At 44.3% G+C, this 18,398-nt stretch overlaps 1 protein-coding gene across 1 annotated transcript in view; it reads left to right on the plus strand.

Annotated features, from left to right (window-relative positions):
• Positions 1–17,831, plus strand: part of sptlc2b (serine palmitoyltransferase, long chain base subunit 2b) — a 29,854-nt gene extending 12,023 nt beyond the window's left edge. Inside the window, exons 5-12 of the mRNA XM_083642491.1 lie at positions 276–400; positions 2,692–2,785; positions 3,297–3,402; positions 4,802–5,021; positions 6,609–6,735; positions 12,340–12,475; positions 13,460–13,589; positions 15,305–17,831. Coding sequence (XP_083498617.1) covers positions 276–400; positions 2,692–2,785; positions 3,297–3,402; positions 4,802–5,021; positions 6,609–6,735; positions 12,340–12,475; positions 13,460–13,589; positions 15,305–15,421 — 1,055 coding nt within the window. The 3' untranslated portion in view covers positions 15,422–17,831. The remainder of the gene's footprint in view (positions 1–275; positions 401–2,691; positions 2,786–3,296; positions 3,403–4,801; positions 5,022–6,608; positions 6,736–12,339; positions 12,476–13,459; positions 13,590–15,304) is intronic.
• The last annotated feature ends 567 nt before the right edge of the window (positions 17,832–18,398 follow it).

Below are 18,398 nucleotides of genomic sequence, written 5' to 3' on the forward strand. Positions count from 1 at the left end.
TCTCCACCCCCTCCGCCGATCTGGGGAGAGCCGTAGACTAGCACCATGCTTCCTCCGACACATGCACAGTTGCCCGCCGCTTCTTTACACCTGACAGCGGGGAGCTTGACCGGCAGGACGTAGCGCGTGTGCGAGGATCAATTTTGGGGCCCCGACACAAGCGACGTGAGGCGACGCAACAGCCGGCCTCCGATGCTGCTAGTTCTTTGCCATCGGCAAACAGCTCTCTAGGGTGATGTGGCCGGACGCAGTTACTGACATGTTATTGTTTCCAGGGAACCTGGACATCCACGAGGAGCTGGAGCAGCTGGTTGCCAGGTTCCTGGGCGTCGAGTCATCCATGGCTTTTGGCATGGGCTTCGCCACCAATTCCATGAACATTCCTGCTCTCACTGGGAAGGTATGGCATTTCCTTCTCTTCCTTGTTTTTTGTTCTCTAGTCTAAAACAACACCCCGCTCCTTTTTAATTGTAACCAGTTTTACTGTAAAAGGTTCACACCGTTTCCTATGTGGGGTGAAAACAAGTTGTGTTTTCAGATCAGTGGCCGCCCCTGAAAAGTTCAGACTGTTCCACAACATGCCAGTTTCCGCCAAATGTTTTCCAAACACTCTGAGTGAAAGGGGGTTGGTGAGTGACATTTGGCTAGTCTCTCTTGCTCTAACCTCAACAGGTCAAACACACAAGTCCACACTTCCTCCTTCCCCCACCGCCCCCATAGCCGGGGCCTCTTAAGTAGCGTTGGAACAGGATGTAGACATGTTGGCTGACAGGCACGTGTACCTTGTGGGTCTAGGAACATGTTTCCTGACAGTCTTACGAGAAAGACAGAGAAACATAAAGATTTCATTGACGTCCCTCGTCTCTTATCAGTTCGGGATGATGAATTCTTAACCGCGCCTGTCACTTTTGTGCTGGCTCACATGGTCACGTCATGGCATATAACTCAGTGTTGTGTAACGCACTTAATCATTCATTGAGCAGAGGAAATGGTGTGACCTGTGGAAAAGATTGGGTGTGTTGGGTGTCAGCAGGTGGATCAGGTGTCTGCGTTTTCCTCATTAGGGGGAGGGCTGGAAATATTGACTTAATTAATAAATTACTTTGCCTTTAAAAAAAATCATAAACTGGAAATAAAGTTGTCCTAGAACCTTGTGTACCTCACACGCCGAGGAATCAGCCAGTCCACCGAAGAAGTAATGCGGTGATTCGAAAATTAGATTCTAAATTCAGAAAGCCTGGTTTCTGATGTAAGACTTTCGATGAAATGTCGAAACATTCCAGTGGCCATGTTAACATGCACAGAAGATTCTCTTCATACTGTAATTCAGTTACTCAGGTAACCTGGTTTTGGGTTAATACATTTAAACTAATTCTCTTAGAATAATAAAAGTAAGCTCATACTGTGATTATGAGAAACCTTGTTAAGATGCCATCTTGTCCAGTATTAAAGAGGTTACTGTGGCTTGAAAATCGCTCTTTTCACTTTTGTTGTTTCGCCTTTTGCTCAAACTGGGATTCACACAGGGTTATGCGTACATCTTCATGTCACTAAAAACGTCACACAGATTACTATAGGGATCGTCATTTCCCAATGTATTAGAAGTAACATATTTCTCAGAGGAAAGAGTATATAGGACCTTAATGACTTAATGACTGTTCCAGACACGGCGTCCCCGCTGGCTCACCTGGTAGTACCGTTAAGGCTTAGTCCTTCACGCAGCCGCCCCAGGTTCCAATCTGACCTGCGGTCATTTGCTGCATGTCCTCCCCTCTCTTTCTTTTGTGATCAAATATTTTCTTTTATTAACAATTTCAAGGTCACAAAAGGAAGGGAAAACAACAACGAAAAATAGACAAACACAACAAACAAACCCTCATAACAAACCAAAATTCAAAACATAACACCCCCCCCCCCTTCCCGGGACCCAGGCCACGCCCCTATATGGCAATCATTCTAAAAGGCTTTTGAGGTTCACAGCAAGTGCTTTCCACCTTTATAAGGTTGACTCCTTTGCACCATGTGCCCGGGCTGTAGATTGCTCTAAGTACACTATATCTAAATACATTAGAACCCGGGCTTTGCGAGACAGACCTACCTGCCTTCCTGTCGCTATCTAGCACGTACTGTCCCATCAAATAAAAAAAGAGACTGTTCCAGACATGTGTTTTTGTGCAACAACCAATAGAGGGTATGCACACCCACTGAAACACGCCCCCTCAATCGGGAACGAGTGTCAAAATGAGTGTCAAATTCCTCCCTGAGCAGCAGGTGTCACTTATCTAGGCTGATTACTGCATTCAAGCTCAGTCTTGCTGTGACTCAGTGGGCGTGACCCCACAGTGACTTCTGCCTCTGTGACATCACATGCATACCCTCTATACAAGTCAAGGAGGAATAATCCAAAACTGCTTTACTTGGAAGTCATTAGTCATCACCACTGGAGAGGTCTAGTCAATTAAATTCTTAGGTATTACTATTTGTAAGCAAAGCTCTTAATAAGGCTATTTTAGTGTTTTTTTGTTTGTTTGTTTTTTTCTCTCTTTTTCCTCTTGGCTAATTAGGAATGCCTGCTCTCCTGCTTTTGAAATGCAGACAGGAAGTGTGTTTGTGTTCATCCGAAATCCCAAACTCTGCCTGAATAGTTTGAAAGGAATTGTTTATTTTTATTTTTATTCTACCTTCTTGTAGGGTTGTCTTATCCTGAGTGACGAGCTGAATCACGCATCCCTGGTGCTGGGTGCTCGCCTGTCTGGGTCCACCATCCGGGTCTTCAAACACAACAGTGAGTGACCTATGGTAACCATTACAGAACATAAGAAGAATAACCACATGTGTCAACTTGATGCACCCAAAGCATGCTGTAACGCAGAATACAGAGGGTTAGAGTGACTCAAATGCATCTCTTGAAACACTAATGTTTCAAGTTTGAGCTGCTTTACCCAAGAGAAAAACAAATGCATTTACGAAGGGTGGGTCTGCTGCAAATTGCTTCACTCAATGCATTGACACATCTAATTGTGTTTACTATACACATGCACACAGTAAAAGGGTGTGGTGGTGTGGCTTTCTGTTTAGCGGACACTCACTCACTCACTCGGCAAAACACAACGAACCAAAGGGTTGCGATCACAAAATATTGACACTCAGCCATTGAAAGAATTTAATTGAAAGAATGCTCCGTTTCTTTAGAGGAATAAAATCTGCCGTTTGACAATAACATTGTACTATGTTGACATTTCTTCTATGCTAATTAACATAAAGCTAAACTATCCCTAAATTCCTGTGTATTGTAGACCTGCAAAGTCTGGAGAAGCTGCTGAGAGATGCCATCGTTCATGGGCAGCCGAGAACACACCGGCCCTGGAAGAAAATCCTCATTGTAGTGGAGGGAATATACAGGTATATATTAATCCCTCTCTCTGTCTTTTACACACTCTCTCTCTCTTGCTCTCTCTCTCTAGCCTGATATTGCTGTTTGACATACTTCAGACTACACCAAATACATAAAAAGGTCTGTCTGAAGACATTTAAACTACTATCCGAACTATCTCTTTAACCAAATCACATGTATTAGGCTATTCTGTGATTTGCTAACTTTTGATAACTAATGTAATAAGTAATGGAATATTTTTTTCACTTCCATTGAGCCCCCCCTGAAAATGTTAGGAGCCTCCCTGGGGAGGCCCGCCTCCCACTTTGAAACCCTCTGGGTTTGTCCCTCGTTTACATTTTTTCCCTCTACTATTGTCTGCACACATTCAACAAGTCAGCATAGTTGGAGATATCAGTGCTCATTTTCTACCTCGAGAAAAAGCCATTTGTTCCCATTCATTTTTGAAAAATGACTTGAAAATTCCCCAGGCAAGATCACAGTAATTATGAAGCCTAATTTTGTTTAGAATATTGTGAATTATTTCCAAAAATCGGCGGCCCAAGCCTACTCCCCAGGGTTAATGTGTATAATGTAAAAACTATTTGTAAACACACACAAAAGGGGGGCCGGACATTGCTCTGGCAGAGCCCCTGCGGGGTACCACAGTTTGGGAATCACTGATCTAAATAAAGAAAGTTATTGCAAGGCGCACTGCCCACTGCCCTTTTAAGTATACCTGCCTTGTCCTTTGAAGTGTACTTACTTTATAAAGGCCAATCCATCTATTTGATCAATATAATTATCGGCGAAACTACCTGAGGTAAACAATATACTTGACTAATGTAATGGAGTGGGATTTCCACAGGGATTTCCAACGGAAATACTTCAACTGCCAAATAAGACATGCACAGCACGTACACACGTACACACTTAAACAAAGAGCTCAAGCAGTAACCAATAGGATAGCCTGCTCATACAGTATGCTACTTCTGCATCATGGACCACTCTGTGCCATTACTGATGCACTATTATATCTTTCATTTGAAAAGGCACCATACCCATAGAGCACATAACACATTTCATATAGAGTTTTCATAGTAACTGTATTTTCACCAAATTCAGTACGATTTATTGAGCAAGTATATAATCAGCAATAATAGTATGTATATATCATTCTGAAAATGTAACTTTGAACTTACACATCTTCGCTGTCATACAACATGAGAACTTACTGTCAGGTTCTTCATTGCAAATACAGTTGGAATGGACTGCAACGGTTGCAGTGATGTATGCCGATTTTATATAAAATCTTTTTGATTCAGAAAGCTGAAATCAACTCACATAAACTGCTAATGAACCGCCTTGTGGGACTACACGTAATTTGTCCTTCTTTTCTTTTTTTACATGAATTCCTCCTCCTTGCAGTATGGAGGGGTCCATTGTTCGTCTGCCAGAGGTCATTGCCCTGAAGAAGCGCTACAAGGCCTACCTGTACCTGGACGAGGCCCACAGTATCGGGGCCCTGGGGCCTAATGGCCGAGGGGTGGTTGACTACTTTGGCCTGGACCCCAAAGATGTGGACATCATGATGGGGACGTTCACCAAGAGCTTCGGTGCTGCTGGGGGATACATCGGCGGCAAGAAGGTTAGTGAACACTGACTGTCACACAGGTAAAGCCAAGGGGGTGTGGTTTTAGAGGTGACCCTAGTAACTAATTGCTGGGTCATAAACTTAGATTGTTTGAGACGTCAATGCGCTGATTAGGAGGATTTAAATGACATGTATCAGTGTGACGCTCTTCCTTCCTTCCTTCCTTACCTCCTTTACTCATATTACAGATCTAACTTGTTTGATTGTAGTTTTTTCCCCCAAGGTGTGTCTGACATGGTTTAGTTTTAATAACAGAGTTGTCCTTTTTATAACCGAGCCAGTTTTCATTGTTGGGTGAGGCCCACTGATATCGCTGTAATTTCAGCACTTACTCATCCTCCTCAGGGTCCTGGTAGGGCAGGTTCCTGACAGTTGAAACCCAACCCTCTGTGTGTCATTGTTTCCCTCATTATGCAATTGGTTTACCAGCAGTGGAAAAGATTGCTTCCTGTTTTCCAAAAAAAGCTTCTAATTTCAAAATGACTAGTTCATCTGATTTCTCTTGCAAAGGAAACACACACACACACACACACACACACACACACACACACACACACACACACACACACACACACACACACACACACACACACTCTTCACATGTGCGCACGTACACACACACACACACACACACACACACACACACACACACAACATCAGGGCATTCCTGACATGCCCAGATGATGGTCTATTCTATTGCCTGAATGATTGTGCTGTGTGCAAACCTGTAAAGTATAGAGGGTATGCACACACCCACTGGAACACGCCCCCTCAATCAGGAATGAGTGTCAAAATGAGTGTCAAGTTCCTCCCTGAGCAGCAGGTGTCAGTTATCTAGGCTGTTTGATTACTGCATTCAAGCTCAGTCTTGCTGTGACTCAGTGGGCGTGACCCCACAGTGACTTCTGCCTCTGTGACATCACATGCATACCCTCTATTGAAATGTTACCCTGAAGTTATTCAGGATATACGTATCCAGTTGTATTTTACACACCAGTGGCTTTACTGCACAGACAGATCCTCATCCTCCTTCCTTAGTTTTGAACTAAACTCACAGTATCATCATCATCATCATCATGTTGATCCTATTGTGTTCAAACTACTCAGGATTATGCCAGCTACAATGTTGCTACACGCGTTGTCTTGAATGTATACTTGTACTGTCTTTATGTTTACTCTTCTATGAGGTTCTGTCGTGTTTTGTCCCACACTAGAGTAGGGCTGTCAAAATCGCCCCAAAATCATATTCGAATATTCCCTCTAAGAAAAACATATTCGTTCGAATATATTTGAATACTTTTTTTTTTATCGTGTGTGGCAAAGCAAACCAGTACGACCAGATATTACAGATAAAGATAGAAAATGTATATCATTTCTTAAATAATAATAATACATTTGAATATTAATTTTCATATTCGAATATTATTTTAATCTTTATATTCAAATATATATATTTGAATATAGAATATTCTTTGACAGCCCTACACGAGAGTGACTGTCCTGTCATGTGCAGCTGTCATGTGTGTAGCCGTTGTTTGTACATGGCAACTGAAAACACTCCTGATGTCATTTCTCTGTCAGGAGCTGATCGACTACCTGCGGAACCACTCTCACAGCGCACTGTACGCCACCTCCATGCCCCCTCCTGTGGCCCAGCAGATTATCACCTCCATGGAGACCATCATGGGAGCGGACGGGACCACACTGGGTAGGTGTCCAGGACGTGATGATGCCAGTGCTATGCATACAGTAGCGTCGAATCACTCAGAAGTGTGTCAACCTTGAAGCTCCCTGATTGGGCAAGCATCTGCCCTGCTATCCCTGCCAGGCCTATAGGGGGTGCTGCTCTGTCGTAGATCCTGCACTGCTGCCTGTGGAGAGGGCAAGCAAAAGCACAGTTAGGGGCCCTTTACACGAGGACAGTTTCTGGAAGAAACGACACAATAGCGTTTCCTTCACACCTTTTCCTTCACACCTTCTCCCTGTTTACATGAGCGCCGTTGAATTTTTAAAACGCCGTAATGTACATGCCAGGTCGCTAGGTGGCAGTGTGATCACCTTATGGCTCATTTCCACCACATATAACAGCACAGTACAGCTCTACTCGATCTGGTCTTACTCAGCTCTACTTGATATATACTCCGTTTCCATAGCAAGTTTACTCGCCTCCGCCCACACCTGGTCGTCATAGCGACCGCATATCTGCCCTCCGCCCATAGCCGAAGTAGCCTATAATGTATAACGTTAAAATTAAATCCATACACGGAACTTTTAAACTGATGGGGATGGGAGAGGCGCTACGGGGAGAACCCCAGCGGCAGCTCACCAGGCAAGACCGCGGCTTCGCAAAACCCCCACCTGCGGCCTAGCAGACTTTTTCTCTCTCAAAACAATTGAAAACCAGCTGAGCAAGGAGATCGATTTTATTTCACCAGAGCCGAAGGCAGCAACACAAAAGAAATAAATTCTGGAAATAACAGAAGAGAAGGTAAGCCCCACTAAACTGGTATCCAGCATTGACAGTAGATGCCTACAGTAAACACGATTCTGCCTGACCAATCAGTCGTCTGCAGTGTTTTCACATCACCGTATGGTACCGGGTCCACAGCCCTGGAACCTCAACAGAGCAGGGACCAAAAGCACCACAACTCAACCCCGACTCAACCCGGGCTGTCCACGTTTTTGATCGATGGAATGAGACAAAAAAGCGAGATGAGCTGTGCGGGGCCGCGTTGATACCAGCGGTGGAAATGGGCCATTATTCTTTGCCCATACAAGGACGCTTCTGCATGACGTAATTTCGTAATCATCTTTCCGGTTTTAAACACGGAAGTAGAGTCCGCCCACCACAGTCATTTAGACTTGCCAAAAAGCTGTTTTCAAGCTAAAAAAAAACCCAAACTGTTTTAAAGTTTTAATATTTGTCGGGTGAGAACGTAACATATATGTGACCAGTTTATCAGAATAACGCCTATTGGAAATCTTTTAACGAGCAGCGAGGACCGGCAGTGCTGACTATGCTGACACCGGTCGGACTAGCTATCTGTCAAACCCTACTGTAGGCTACTGGCAGTGAGAAAACACTATCGACGTGCTTTTGTAACTAACGTTAAATGCCGACCGGGTACAGCCATCGGCTCCTCACAGCAGTAACGTTATGAACATATAACTGAAGTTGGCTGCAGTGTAGCTTAATTCTGAATGTTGCCAAACTTCATTCATACTGACGTTTTATTTTGAAAATGGTTGCCAACTCGCTCACGGCTATGGCGTAGTCGCGTGTGCAGGCACGTCAGAGTTCCTGAAATGAGCCGTCTCAAGCGATTACATGGAGCGCTCAGCGGGAAGCGTCACCAAGAATTTCACTCTGGAGGGTGGTTTCAAAATGTGTCGTTTCCTAAGCCCAAATTCACCGTCGCCGTCTAAAAGGGAGGCACTAACGATAAAATAATTCCCTGTCACCATCAGTGTTGGGGGTAACTCATTACAAAAGTAACATATTACATGTAATATATTACTTTTAGCAGTAACTCAGTAATATAACTTATTACTTAAAGGATTTCAGTAATATTATACCAGTTACTTTCTCAAGTAACTCAAGTTACAAATTGAGTTACATTTTTTTAAATCAAAGCACATATTTAAAAAAGATACAATCATTTCCTAATCAAACTGTGTGTTTTTATGCAAATAACCGCTATAGATGACAATAACAAAGGAAAAGAATAACATTTAGAATTTTGGATTGTTTACACTGACTTGTAGGCGGTTGAAATTATTTTTCTGGATGGTTCCGGGGCAGCGATGTCATTCTGCTGCTGCTGTTGTTTTGGTAAAAGTAATGCAAAAGTAGTGTAATAAGTAACGAGTTACTCTACACAGAAAGTAATATTGTAAAGTAACTTATTACTTTCAAATGAAAGTAACTAGTAATATGTAGTATATTACATTTTGAAAGTAACTTGCCCAACACTGGTCACCATAGGAAACCGTCCTCGTGTAAAGTGCCCCTGAGTTTCCCTACAGGGAGAATCACATAATCATCTGATTGGTGGAGTGCTTTTGCCCATATTTGGAGTGTCTGAGGAAAGTGTGTGTGTGTGTGGGGGGGGGGGGGGTTGCGATGAGAAGGCACAGTAAAATAAATTGGGTTGTTGTCTTTCATGCCCACAACGCTCTCCACAATTTGATTAATTTTGATTTAGCGCTGTACCAGTGCCAGGAGAAAAGGCTTTTATCGAGGCAGCATGAAGGTGGGGGGAAACCGTCCACAGTACAGTATTTGGATTTCATAAGCCTGTCATAATAACGCAGGGTGGTACTCAAAACTAGGAGGTTTCTGGGTGTCATATTGTATGACTTTTACCATTTTTACTGTTGCACCCACATGTGATGCAGAGGCCTTTGGGTAGGCAAGTTACAGAGCTGGTACAAATGTAGATTGGGTGGAGTTGAGTTGGCTCTGCAGATGATGTCAAATGGAAGATAATAGCATGTGCATAGTGGACTCAGAGGTTGCATTAGACTTTCTCGTTGTCTGTCGTTTTGACAGACAGGGTCGTTAGAAGTCTGTCATAATATATTATTACCTGCTGTGTTAAAATTACAGACAGCCTTCAGATTTGTCTGTCATTGTTTAAAAACAAATCTGTAAAAGATTAAAAGTATTCAGTTAACGTGACCACTTAAGTGGACTATAAGGGCTCTTCATTGTGGGCATTTCAATATTTTCATTTCCCTTGCACTGCAGCCAATCAGAAATGTCCTAGTTTCTGGGTCACTTGGAATGCATTTTTTGTCGGTTTCAGGATTACACTGTCTGGCACTGTTTGACATAGATTTCCATCAGTGACCACAAGATGGCAGTATAGACCTGTGGCTCCGAGGGTTCACCCTTCAGAAATCTGTGTGTAATCCTCTCTCTCCATGCAGTGTCATTGACTTTGTAACCGTAGCAGTTGACTGGTAGAAGGTATTAGTTACCATGACGACATGTTTTTTTGTTGTGTTTTGTTTGTTTTGTTTTTGTTTTGTCCCCCTTCCCCCCTCCCCCTCCAGATTCACATCAGCTTTGCCACATTTGTCCTTTGGCTCCTCCATGTGCCTGTTGTTTACCCTTGCAATCTCTCATTTCCTGCCAAGTGATAAAGACTGTTATCGATGGCCAACTATGGCAAATATACACCAGTAAACAAAGGAGTGGTAGCCTGGCTAGATCTAATGTCATCATATCTGTTCACACTCAAATCACCTTAGTGGCTACTGTAAAAATGGGATGTGTTGAAAGAGTAATTTCCCCTGTCATTTCCTGTTTCAGAAAATTACTTAATTTTTCAAGACTGGGCTGCAGTCACAAAATGCAGCTTATTTTTAAGAGGGTCGCTGTTACACTTTGAGCATCTCTTTGGCGAGCTGAAGAGTTCCTTTTTGAAAATCACCGTTCTTGTTTGACTCGCTGATCTGTCGAGGGTGAGATAAAACATGGGCCTTTCCTCTGAAAAGTGAACTTTGGAGGAGTACAGTCAGGGAGATCTTCAAACACAGCACTGTACTCTGTCTTTCTCCATCTTTCCCAATATGCATTTTTTAAGAAGCGGTGGACGGACAGTTCCCTGCTTCTGTCAGTCGGCCCAGGCTGATTGAAGCTCTTGAAGTGGTAGTGTGTTGACTCTGATACACTCCCTTTATGGCTTTCAGATGTGTGTGTGTGTGTGTGTGTGTGTGTGTGTGTGTGTGTGTGTGTGTGTGTGTGTGTGTGTGTGTGCGTGTGCGTGTGTGTGTGTGTCTCTTTTGCCCTCCAGCTGGGTACAAAGCGGCATGGCGCTGAGGGTCAGAGATCTGGACAGATCAAACTCTGTTGGACCCCTCTCCATACACACACACACACACACACACACACACACACACACACACACACACACACACACGGGTCACTCTCTGGTCTTGTTTTTCTTGTAAGGCGGTACTCCTTAACTCCTTGTGGGACTTAAAGGTAGCCGCTTCTCTTAAAATGCTGATATAAGATCAGATTAAACACCCCGCCCCCCCCCCCCCCGGGGTCCTACTCTCAGCCATTAAAGAGAAGATTAAACACCTGGACACCGGTTAGGAGCAACCTCCATCCCTACTTTGCTCTTTCCACAATAGCATCAGCTGTCTTTCCAGGCCGCTCTGTGAGAAGAGCTGGCTAACCTTGCACTCTATCCCAGCTTGACAAGTTCTCCATGTGGAGGACTAACAGTGACAGTCTGATTGGTTGCAGCCCAGTCACTGTTTGAAAGTGCGTGTGCCTTTGAAGCTGCAGACGCAGACACCGAGTCAGAGTGACAGCTGAGCTGCCTGCTAACGGTTTGGTGTTGTGTTCAAGACGCTAAGAATGGCCGCGCAACGGTTCTGGCCACAGGCCTGCATCAAAATGAACGTCTCTCTTGTTTGAAGCTCACATCAGTCAAATAATGTGGAGAGGACATAAGGGTACAGGACGGACATGGCATCCTTCAATATGAGCCCAATATCAAAGGAATACCAGAGCACTTGAAAGCAATCTGCCTGAATATCATATGCCGCCCTTCCCCCCCCCCTCCTCCTGGAAAAAAAAGAGAGAAAAATCAGTCAATGCTGAGAAGCGTTTAGGATTCCTGGACTGTAAAAGTCTTGGTAAATATGTCAGACTTTGTTGTGTCTGGGGTGCTTTGAAGCCGTCATGTTTCTCAACCCGGCCAGGCAGAGGTCTGTCGCTGACTGTTGGCAATGGAGCTATTTCTTTGGTTAAGACGCCATCATCTCAGGAGGCTTTGCACTGCACAGTTCTGAGTGAGGACATCCTTGCGTGCATCCATAGGTCATGTGACTGATACTCGTTTAGTTTCACCCCCCTGACCTCTGGACTTCAAAGTAGGGGTGTGCCGTATCGTGTGCATCGTATCATTCACGATAATACCTCTAACGGTATGTCAAAAACAACAACAAACTACAAACAACAAATTTACCAGCGGTATATTGAATACCATCTTCAAAGTTGCATCTGAAAGGAATTTATAAGTCGAAGCAATATTGGACGGGCTGCCGCTTTAGCCTATGAAAGTTTTGATCAGTTATTTTTTATAGTATAAATTAACTCCACTACAAATACTTTCATTTACTTTCTCCATTGCCAAAATAACTTCTAATTTCAAGCAAAGTGATTTAACGTTGTTTTTTTTCCGGATGAGTTTCGCACTCATCCCAAAGACCTTCTGGTTGACATCTGCTCCTGTTGTCTGAGCAGGACATGGCCTCCACTTGAACGTTTGCCCCTCCCTGCCCTCCCCAGGTGCCGACCGCCTCAGACAGCTGTCGGAGAACACCGCCTACTTCCGCAGGAAACTCCGCGACAGAGGCTTCATCATCTACGGCAACGATGCCTCGCCCGTCGTGCCCATGATGCTCTACATGCCTGCCAAGATCGGGTAGGTGATTCTCATTCATTCTGCAGCATTTCATCGTATCCTTGGAGGCCATTTTTAACATCAAAGAAAGAGGTAGCCACCAGTGGGGCCGGTTGCACCAAGTGGTCTTAACTATGGCTGGTCGTAACTCCTACGTCGGTCTTAGTTAAGACCAGTCTTTAGAGTGGATTTATGCCTGTTGCACCAACAAGGCTTACGTCTGGTCTTAACTATGCTGGTCGTAGCAATGCGCGTCCATGTGAATTGCCAGGGAATGCACCCTGATTGGATGATGTTGGAAAAATGTGTCTCGCGACCTGCTTGGAGCGCACTGTGCCACTACGCTCTCTCAGCCACTACTGTAAGTGCTCACTACACCTTCCCTCCTCCCACCCTCCCTCGCTCCGGGGGAAAAATGGCGGCGATTGAGCCAGACAGACAGTCTGAATGAAATTGAATGTAACGTTCCCAATTCTATGTATTAAATTCTAAAAAATTAACGGCAACATTTGGGAAGACTAACCCACACAACTAGTTAGTTATAATCTAACATCGTGCTTTCAAAGACGGAGAACTGGCTGTGTTACGACGATGACGGTAAGGACTCAAAAAGGTCTCCGCGGAGACAGGCAGGCTCTACGCCTCCTGACCAGGCGTAAGAGTTACGCCTGGTCGTAGTGAAAAGAAGGCTTAAGCCGTCTTGGTGCAACCGGCGTAGCTGTTAGGTAGTAAAGTTACGACCAACTTAGCTTAAGACCAGTGTAAGACCAGTTGGTGCAACTGGCCCCTGCACTTTTGTATGTTTTTTATGACTTTCTTTACCTTTGTCCCTTTTCTCAATAGAATATTTGCATATTTACAGGCAGTTGATGGTTTCACTTGAGTTGCCCACATAAGAGAGAGACATCGTCTCAGAAGGCGGTGATTGTCTGAGAGCTCAGAGACCATCTTCAGACCGTGCCGAGCGTTGCTCTCTTTGGTCTAATCGTGCCGTTTGCTTTGCAGGGCGTTTGGCCGGGAGATGTTGAAGAGGAACATCGGCACGGTGGTGGTCGGCTTCCCCGCCACACCCATCATCGAGTCCAGGGCGCGCTTCTGCGTGTCGGCCGCACATACCAGAGAGATGCTCGACACGGTGAGTCACCCGATAGGTCCGATAAGCATCCAGAACACAGCATTTCACATTCGCTCGCGCTGTCACGTCTCTGGTGTGCCTCAATAAGCAAAGAGTCTCAAATTGCCACATCAGCTGTGTTTGTTCACTGTTAGGAGTGGGAGAGGACTAAAGAAAAGTAGTTCCCCAGACAAACTGTCTGTACACATTTGTTTGAATGCTGCTGAACACCCACTACCACCATGCAACTGCCAGTTGGGTTTATATTAATCATCAGAGATATAAAGAGAAAAGACACTTATGATCTCTACTCAAAGTCTTTCCTCTTCACCACTGGCCCTCGATCAAGGTGATATCATTACAGAAGAGACATTTATGGTTGAAGACTTAATTTGATTCCTCTGACATAAGAGGCTGTTTTTGATCTGTGGGATGAGCGTGTGTTTGGACCCCGCTACCCTTCAAAGTGCTGAGTGAGCTTTTTCTCAGCAGTCAGTCAGTTAGATCTGCCTGACGTATGTATGTGTGTGTGTGTGTGTGTGTGTGTGTGTGTGCGTGTGCGTGTGCGCGCGCAGTCAGTCAGTTAGATCTGCCTGTCTGCTGCCGACTGTCACAGCCAACGTGTGTGTGTGTGTGTGTGTGTGTGTGTGTGTGTGTGTGTGTGTGTGTGTGTGTGTGTGTGTGTGTGCGCGCAGTCAGTCAGTTAGATCTGCCTGACTGCTGCCGACTGTCACAGCCAACGTGTGTGTGTGTGTGTGTGTGCGCAGTCAGTCAGTTAGATCTGCCTGACTGCTGCCGACTGACTGTCACAGCCAACGTGTGTGTGTGTGTGTGTGTGTTCAGTCAGTTAGATCTGCCTGACTGCTGAGTGAGCTTTTCTCAGCAGTCAGTCAGTTAGATCTGCCTGACTGCTGCCGACTGTCACAGCCAACGTGTGCGTGCGTGTGTGTGTGTGTGTGTGTGTGTGTGTGTGTGTGTGTGTGTGTGCGTGCGTGCGTCAGTCAGCATATCTGCGAGTGTGTCTGCTGAACAATAAAGGCAATCAAATATGTCCTTTATTATAGAGGAACGTGGAAGGCCATGCTGTCTCTAAATATTACCGTGTGGCTCAGACAGAGGCTTTTACTCGGGCTTCTCTGTCTCCAAAGACACTTCATTCATCTCACTGAGGAGCATGTCAACACCGGTTTTAATAGTCCATTTAAAGGGCATCAGGCTGCCTTTGTTGAGCACTTCGCGGAGCCGCTTTTTCCGTCTTTGGAAAGCCCGGCCCCGACTGTTGCTCAAACCACGGAATGAGAAGAAAGGTCAGGAGAGGAAGGTAAATTGTTTCCAGGTGTCCTGCAGTGTTGCAAGGCGCTGATGCAGTCTCTTGTGGAAAAGCAGTGGCAGGACTTTCTGCTCAGTTGTGGTTTTTGCAGGGAGCTTTCCCTTCACCTTTACTCCAGAGCCTCGTCTCCTTCACTCCTCCGACACGCTGAAAGACGACAAATCAAAAGATGATTTCATGCTGATCACTTTATCCATCGCCAACAGCAGAAATAATGTATTCAACGTGTGTCATTTGCACAATTGCTCTGGCACTGTGCATTGTACTATGAACCATCCGTTTTGTTGTTGGTTGTTTTTTCTCCTGGCTCAGTGTGAAAAGGCATGATCTTAATTTACATTGGATCTGTGTAAATACTGCCTGGTTGTATTCAGGATGAATAACCTTCTCCCTGTTCCCGTGCCAGGCGTTGGAGGCCATCAGTGAAGTGGGCGACCTGTTGCAGCTGAAGTACTCCAGACGTGAGCTGCCCCTGCCCTCTCTGGGCTGGATGTCTGCTGAGGAGAGCCTGCTTCAGGACTGAGCCCCACCATCGCCCTCCTCCCCCCCACCTCTACACACTGTTCCCAATCAACCCCCCGCTATCCCTCCCCCCCGCCAATTCCCTCCTTCCTCTTGTCCTTTCCCGGATGCCTCTCTTTTCCCCATATCCCCCGCTCCTCCTTTCCCTCTGAGCCAGTCTGCAGCCCACTCTACTCCACATCTCGCCCATCTGACTCTCAACTCTCCCCTCATCTGACTTGCCCGAACCAAAGTCTTCGCAGGTCCCCTTGGAAACCGGCGCACTAGCATTGCTCGTTCAGCCTCGTGTGCGCGATGCGTTCTGTGAGCTGTCCACACGAATCACCCGCGGAGGGGCCAAAAAGTCACCCACATCTTTCTGTCTTCCCGTATCTGTTGTTACAAAGTGTGTTCAGGGCCATTCAGTTTGTCTAACTTATTGTCACTGCGTTTGTGTAAGATCTAACGTTGTCTTATTCCTGCGTGCACACTGAACTAGTCTTATTTGTGCAATAATAATAATAACAATGTAGAAGTTTCTCTGTAATCCAAACCGTGTGAAGTAGACAGGATTTTGTCACGAGTTACCACTCGTGCACTTGGAGAAAGCTTATATATAAATGAGAAATGGGTTTATACAACAGTTATTATGATGCACACAAGCGTAAATAAAATATATATGTAAATATTATTTATCCCAAAGTCAGTAGCATACTGCCTTAGGGTAGCATCCCAAACCTCAAAGAAAGATACACTATTTCAAAGGAGCAACATAAGCATGTGTTCTCCATTATGTATTTATCTGATGGCTTTATTCCTAATCACTTTTACTTGAATAGAGAGTATAGAATATTGTGTTCTTTCCCTAACCAAAGGATATATTATGTATATTTTCTACCTTTCTCTTATAATGCAACGCACCTGTTCAAACAAAATATATATATATATAAAAAAGAAAAGAACAACACTAACAGGGCAAGAACCCCTGGGAGAGCAAGAGTAAGGAATATTTTTTACCGCTTATTTTCTAGAAATATTTTTCAGCCTTATTTACAGTTTACACCTGCACTCAAAAACTTGAGCCCAGTGTCTTTAACATTTCTATAAGCTAGTGTAATGAGCTACATGTGTGATTTCTGTCCTCCTGTCCTTCTCACACAAGTGCTTTCCTGCTAATCAGCGTCGACACCAATCTCTGAACCCCATGACACGCTGTGCCGTAGACCTGTATGTATGACGATGCTGCTTGCATGCATGCTTATCCGATAATACAGACCGCTTTATTTATTTTAAATGGCTTTTATTGTATTTCTTTCAGCCGTCTATTTTTGAGAGAAGTGTACCTTTTTTTATCTGAAAGGCAGCTCCAAATGGGTCCCGGTGGAACATGTTTGTGTTTTAGCGGACTACTTGCACATCTTACTTCAGTGCTGGCACTACTGACAGGCATCGTAAATCGATGCACAGATGATGTAGTCACTGAAATTTGCAGGATTTGTTTGGGCGTGCTTCAAATGTCATTAACAGACTTTTTGTTATTTTCCGTACTGTACTGTATCGTGTGATCATCTTATCAAATGGCATTCCAAATTTGATCTGCTTTCACTGTTAAGTGTTTGTTTTGTTATACAGTTGGGGTTTTCTGTGTGAACCTACAGAGACAGGTCAACCTCTATATACGGCACCTGTGCCACTGACTGACTGTCAAACATCCATTTCATGTGTGTATGTTTATGTTCTATTACTTTGTTGATGTGAATTGAAAATACTTGTTGATCATCGGGCTGCGTCGGTGTAGCCAGTCGGAAAGCTGGCCATCACGCGGCATTGTGAACATTCCTATCAATGTTCAGAAGTTTGGAGATTATTTTATCGATGTTTTTAGCATTGCAGCACAGTGTGACAACTTTTAGGGTCACTTTGTTTTACTGTACATTCATTAGACATTCTTGTCTGTGTTGTCTGTTCATTCCAAAATGGCTATTATTCGTTTTGTCCATGGAAAAATGGCTTGAATAAGAGTTGAGCGATGCATTTTGTTCAATAAACACGACAGAAAATGCTAGAACACATGATAATCTAATGTGGAATGTCACTCTTCTGCATTGTGCTTTGACATGAGACTGCTTCTTGTCCATTTCCTCCCAAGCTGTCTGCAGTGTGTGGAGTCTCTTCTTTGGAGGCACACTTTAATTGCATACAGCAACATGGCAATTTGACAGACTTGGAGCTCTTTGATGTAATGTGACATTTTGTTCAACCTGCCACAAACAGACCTGTGAACTGACCTGCAGTGACCATTGGAAACTTCCTTATCAGTTGCTTTTGCCCTTGGCAATTTCATTGTATTTGCGTTGAAGATAAACCACTTAAAAGGGTTTGTAAAGCCATGATGTATGTTGACCATGCTGTTAGAAACAGTGCTGCAAAGATTAAATCACTCTTTCTTTGTATTAAGTGCTGAAATGAGTCTGTTTTATTTACAGTTGGCACAAGCAGATTGCAGGCACAACTGAACAGTCAATGACAAAATGTGTTTTAAAGCCTTTTTGACAGATTAGTCATTGATATGCTGCAGATTGTTACGATTACACATTACAATTTCCCCATAACAAATCGTTTAGAATTTTTATTTATTTGTTTATTTATTCCCTTAAAACACGTGTTCTGCCAATGTGGTGAGCTAATCCTGCATGTCTCCAGAAGGCAGAATGAAGCAGGAACAAAACCCCAGGAAACTGTCAAGAAAATGACACTTGATTTAGGAAATTCTAGAAACAAGTGGAACCACTGTCACGCTATTTCACTTTGTTTTGAAGGGACTTTGTTAATATGGTGGGTTCACCTACAAGTGACCTCTCCATTGCCTCCATTGTACACCCACCAGCAGCCCATATCTTCACCTGAAGTTATACCTTCAGAGCCCAAATTTATTTGGGAAGCAAATAGCCCCAATACTCTTCAGAGGCCCCCTCCAGTACACCCCCCCCCCCCCCACA

Source organism: Poromitra crassiceps (assembly GCF_964638095.1).
Source record: "Poromitra crassiceps genome assembly, chromosome: 9".
Classification (NCBI taxonomy): Eukaryota; Metazoa; Chordata; class Actinopteri; order Beryciformes; family Melamphaidae; genus Poromitra; species Poromitra crassiceps.